A 6,001-nucleotide genomic window follows, 5' to 3' on the forward strand; every position below is an offset into this window, starting at 1 on the left:
TGTCCATACACCAACTGATAAGGCGAAACTTTGGTCGACCCATGACAAGCCATTCGATACGACCATAAAGCTTCATTCAACAATGTATGCCACCTCCTATTTCCTCAATCTTTCGTTTGATAAGTTTAATAATTCCTTTGTTAGACGCCTTGGCCTGTCCATTAGCTTGAGCATAATAAGGAGATGAATTCAACACTTTAATGCCCATACCGATTGCAAATTCATCAAACTCTCCCAATGTAAACATAGTACCCTGATCGGTAGTAATCGTTTGAGGAATACCAAATCGGTAAACAATATGTTCTTTCACAAAATCAATCATATTGGCCGATGTGACTTTTTTAAAGGAATAGCCTCAACCCACTTGGTGAAATAATCAGTGGCAACCAAGATAAACTTATGCCCCTTGCTTGACGGTGGGTAAATCTGGCCGATTAGATCAATAGCCCATCCACGGAACGGCCAAGGTTTAATAATGGGATTCATGGCCGATGCGGCCGCTCTTTGAACAATACCAAATTTCTGACATCCTTGACATCCCTTGAAATATTTAAAACAATCTTCAAGCATGGTTGGCCAATAATACCCGTTCCTCCTAATCATTCATTTCATCTTAAAGGCCGACTGATGTGCTCCACACACTCCTTCATGGATTTTGTTGACGGTGGATATACCATAGAAATCCACATACAAAACACCGTCAACATGCCTCGGTTGCAAAGGGAAATGACATGACATGAACATATTTTATCCATAACTAGTTCCACTTGTACTCTTAGCTTGTTTATGCAGGAACAACAAATTCAAGACATTATTTGACAAAGCCAACATCAGAATCATCAAGAGGAGATCGAGGGGACAACAGGTGACACCCTGGGCCCACAGGGAGGGGGTCGCCCGACCCCCCTTTGGTGGGACCCAGGCGTGCCACCTACTCCACCGACATAAGGGACCATTGTGGACACTACTGGTGGGCCTAGGTGGTCAGGAGTGGGGTCGCCCGACCCCACATGTAAGGCGGTTTCAGGGTCGGTGGCCTCCCACCGACCTTCCCCACATGTCTCACGTGTTGGTTTGCCCCTGCCGTTGATCAAATGGCGGTTGTGAAGTCGGTTTGATCCAAGGGTGGAGAGGCATGATCACACGGATCGATGACGTGGCGGTGGAGTAGCCCCTACTCCACCTCTCCCTATAAATAGAGGCTGATTTCACCCTTCCAGGGCATGATGAATTCAAGGTTCAAGTATCCAAGCTAGATACAAGTGAGTAGTAGTAGTAGTCTAGTGTGGGAGTTAGAGTTGAGTCGAGCGAAGCTCGGGGTCTCCGGAGTCGTCTTCTGGAGAGTCTGGTATAGCTCTTGTATCTTTTCTCCTGTAAGACTTGTTTTCTTAATATATTCTCTTTCTACTTTTCTAAGTATTACTTTGTGCAATATTATTCTTGCAATAGTATTGTAGTGTTCTATCTTGTCCTTTAGTAGTTACATATTAGATTGTGATCCTGTAACAAGCTCGTGGCTGTTTCCCATCGCCTTTAGCAAGGTGCTATAGTTGTTTGATCGCAGCTAGAGTAGTGAGAGTTAGCGTAAGCGCGGTGCTTAGGCTAGGTCTTGCCTTTGGGTGTCGCTGGCTCGGACGGAAAGTAGGGGCGCACTCCCTAGTAGGTGACAGATCGTGGGCGGCATTAGGTTCTCCTCGCGTACGAGCTAGTTCTTAAGAGATAAGGCGTCCATAAGCCCAATAGTCGCTTTCGGTAAGGGGTTAGGTGAAAAAACCTTTTAAGCGTCTTACCAGCTCGGCTATCCCTGGCAGCCATTAGTAAGGTATCAATCTAGTGTGTCTCTGCTATTTGATTAAGATTAGTTCACGAGAGTAGAATTAGATATCCTAGGAACCTGTACTCACTCGTTGTCCTCCCACCTAGCTACTCTACTCTAGTTATCTTGTAGTTATCCTTTTTGATTATCTCTGGATCATCATCATCCCTTCCTTCACCTTTCGTTACCACCTCTCTGCACTAGTTGTAACTAAGTTGAGATAGGATCTCTTTTCTTACAAGCATTTCTAGCTATTGCTTTCCCTTGGGAAAATATAAATTACGATACCTTGGAATACTCCCGGGTGAAGTGCTACAGCGGTACCTTCTGTGCGCTTGCGGAATTATCCAATAGTTAATAGAGTTACCACACCAGGCATTTCTGGCGCCATCACCGATATCTGGTGGTTGCGTTAAGAAGTGCCAACAAGCATTTCTGGCGCCGTTGCCGGGGAAAGCATAGCCTAGAAATCTTAGTAAGAACGAATCCGAAAAAAAAAATATCATCAACTTAGTATCAATTAGTTGTAGGGGGGGTTTACCCCTTGCCTTTGTTTCTCTATATTGTGAAGCAGGGCATTGTATGAGTGAGTTCCAATTCAAGGCCACATTAGAAAATCCTGAGACATCCCGACAGAGTCCTAGACACCGTCTAGTAACTTATCGGAGATCCAGCTCATACTTGAATTCACTCAAGGAAGGAGGCTTAGCACCGACACTCTACCAGTCAATGGCTTCCTCATCAATCTCCGACTTCTTATCTCCATCAGTTGCCCATGTTACCATTGGACCGAGGGTGGAGGTCGAAGATGTCGACTTTGAGATTAAGCCATCACTTATCACTATGGTGCAAGCAAGTACATTTAGTGGGAAGCCACATGAAGATGCAAATGCACATCTCCAACACTTTTTGGAAGTGTGTAGCACTATTGCCATCAGAGGGGTAACGGCCGACGCCATCCGCCTTTGCCTATTCCCATTCTCATTGCTTGGGAAGGCAAAGCAATGGTTTTACGCTCAACCCGATGATGTCAACACCTGGAGAAGATGTGCCAATGCATTTCTCAAGAAATTCTTCCCAATGGGCAAGACATCTGCTCTGAGGGCAAAGATTTCAAGCTTCCAACAGAAGGCAGACGAGACTATTCCCGAAGCATGGGAACGTCTGCAGGAGTACATTCAAGAGTGTCCACATCATGGAATTAAAGAGTGGCTCCTGATTCAAGGTTTCTATCATGGGCTGACTCCAGTAGCTCGTAGCCACCTTGATGCCGCCGCAAGAGGAGCGTTTACCTCCCTCAATGTCACTCAAGCTAAAACTCTCATTGAGAACATAGTGACAAATCAAACATGGAGAGAAGAACACCCTCAACTCAAGAAGAGAAGCACGAAAACCATTGAAGAGGTAAATGAAATATCTCACAAGATGGAGTTCTTGTTGAAGAAGTTGGATGAACGAGCCAAGGTAAAGAAAGATCGAGAGGCCATCCAACAATACGCCACTGCACGTGCGAACCAACGGAGCAGGGTGCAAAATGCAAGCCATGAAGCTGTGCAATCCTTCAACAATGGACGACCAACTTCGCGCTTCTAGGGCCAAGGTAACTCTAGTAACTCTAACTGGCTTTCACTTAAAGAACTTGTCATTAAGCAAGCTAAAATCAATGAAAGCATGAACAAAAGATTGTTAGCTAATGACAAGACTCTTGAATCATTAACTGCTAAAATGGATTCCCTTGTTTCTTCTGTTAAGGACCAATTAAACTTTAATAAAATTTTAGAGTCTCAAATAGCACAAATTGCTGCTACTGTTCCTTCTTCTGTAAATTCTTGCAATATCTTTAATGTGACCACGAGAGGGGGTAAGACCACTCGTGATCCACCATATCCTGACATGACAAAAAAGACTGCAAGAAAAGATAAGGAAGTTGAGGAAGACAAGGAAGAAGCACCATCTAAGCAGGAAAACACCAAGTTCTATGGAAAGACAGCTCCGCACGAGTTCTACGACACCAACATTCTGCTGCCATTTCCAAGAACAAGGAAGCCAACCACCGATGAACAATTCGGGAAGTTTGTTGAGGTAATTCGGCAATTATATGTCAATATTCCACTACTTGATGCAATGCAGGTTCCAACCTATGCCAAGTATTTGAGAGACATCCTCAACAACAAACGCCCGCTGCCTACAACTGAGGTGATTAAGCTAACAGAAGAATGCAGCGCGGCGATACTAAACCAACTACCAGAAAAGAAGAAGGACCCTGGATGTCCTACCATCGACTGCTCCATTGGGACACATCACTTCGAGCATGCACTGTGCGACTTGGGAGCAAGTGTCAGTGTCATGCCAAAGGTAATATTTGATAAACTAACCCATGCTATTTTGTCCCCTACATCAATACATTTGCAGTTAGCGGATCAGTCAATTCGCCATCCTGCGGGGGTAGCTGAGAATATCCCCGTAAAGATACGCGAGTTCCTGGTCCCTGTGGATTTCGTGGTACTCGACATGGAGGTGGATGAAAAGACTCCACTTATCCTGGGAAGACCATTTCTCAGCACTGCTAATGCACATATTGACGTTGGAGCCGGAGAAATTCAATTTACAATCAATGGGGCCCAGGAGAAGTTCAACTTCAAACCAAAGGTAGTGCAATGCTCACTAATCTTGGCAGTGGATGTGGCAACCGTCACATTCATAACTAGGCCAAAGAAAAAGACCAATCCAACGCCAAGAGCAAAGAGCAAGAAAATATGGAAGAAGAAGGTAATACAACTGATGACACCTCCGAAGAAAATTTCTGTATCAACTCAAGGAGGAGGTCCTGTTCTAAGGACCTGAGGTAACAGCTCTTCCATCAAGGTAAGCCCACTGACCTTTAACTTTAAGTTACTTATTAAACTTCCTTCATCTTTTCCAACCCTTCTATCAACTTGAGTTAAGACAAGTAAAGTAAAAATAAAAACTCACTGAGCAAGGTGGACACCAGGTGGGGCCCAAAGGGGGGTCGCCCGACCCCACTTTGGTGGCCCCCACCTATCATCTCGTGTCCTTTGCCACTTCCTGTCATGACATGCTATGCTCCATTCAAGAAAACACCAAAACATTACCATGTCAACTCATGTAATCCCACTTGATCAACGAATTGAACCGTGCATGAGAATTCTCTAACTCTTTCATCTATTTTTCTTGCATGTGCTTGTTCTGTTACTCGTGTAGTGTGCCCAGCATTACTCAAGAGTGAGAGGAGGGGTCGGCCGACCCCATGGTTGGCCCCACTTCCTCTCCTCCTCTGGTGTATGGCAGCACAAGTAATGTAGGGAGAGTGAGTATAGAAATAAAGACTCATAAATATCGACACTCACCCTAGGAGCTAGAGTTTCTAGTTCTCATCCCCTGCTTCCACTAAAACGTAAGTGAAATTAGGAGACACTGCTAACTTAACAAAAACCATCTTCTTCTTTCTAAAGTCACTTAAGCAACCCCTAGACAAATCACTCTTGCTAAGTATGGGAAAGATACTTGCTTAAAGCCTTAAGTAAATCAACATTTTGAGAAGCTCATCCCGTGAAGCATCTCATGAGCAAACATCCACCCATCTAGTCTTGTCTTGTTCCCTCCTTTCTCTTTCACCACATTCCAAGAAGAGATTCTTTGAGAAAACATCCAAAAGAAAGGAGAGAGTGAGTGGAGATGGGGAACCAGCCATGGCACACATTCATCATCAATCTGGTGAACAGCTAGCGCAAAGAGGAGGTGGTGATGGGGTCGCCCGACCCCCTCCCTGCAGCATTCCTTATTTCTTTCTTTCCCATCCATCTTTCCTTGACACAAGGTGTTGGCCATTTGTGGTTTCGTGGAAAAAGAGGGGTCGGCCGACCCTGACAAAGTGCCCTCTGCACTTGTCCTCTCTTCCATCCACTCACTCATTCACTCACAACCATTTTCCTCTACTAGCAACTCAAGAAAATCATCAACACTCTTCCTTTCACTTTCCCTATTGCTCAAGTGTTCACCCGTCGAGAAATCAAGAGAGGTAATCAGCCGGTAAGAAGAGTTAAAATCTAAACTAACCTCTCTGGTGGAAGTGGTGTTCGTTATTTTCTTGATCTAGCATGAAGAATCCACTCAAGAACATAGGGAAGAAAGTGCGTGGAGCGTTTAGCGGAAGCTCATCAAGGC

At 44.8% G+C, this 6,001-nt stretch overlaps 1 protein-coding gene across 1 annotated transcript; it reads left to right on the top strand.

The window, feature by feature from the left end:
- On the top strand, positions 3,710–4,660 carry LOC110430410. The gene has a single exon (XM_021448079.1). The coding sequence runs from the start codon at positions 3,710–3,712 to the stop codon at positions 4,658–4,660; it is 951 nt and encodes a 316-aa protein (XP_021303754.1).

Source organism: Sorghum bicolor, chromosome 9, assembly GCF_000003195.3.
Source record: "Sorghum bicolor cultivar BTx623 chromosome 9, Sorghum_bicolor_NCBIv3, whole genome shotgun sequence".
Taxonomy (NCBI): Eukaryota; Viridiplantae; Streptophyta; class Magnoliopsida; order Poales; family Poaceae; genus Sorghum; species Sorghum bicolor.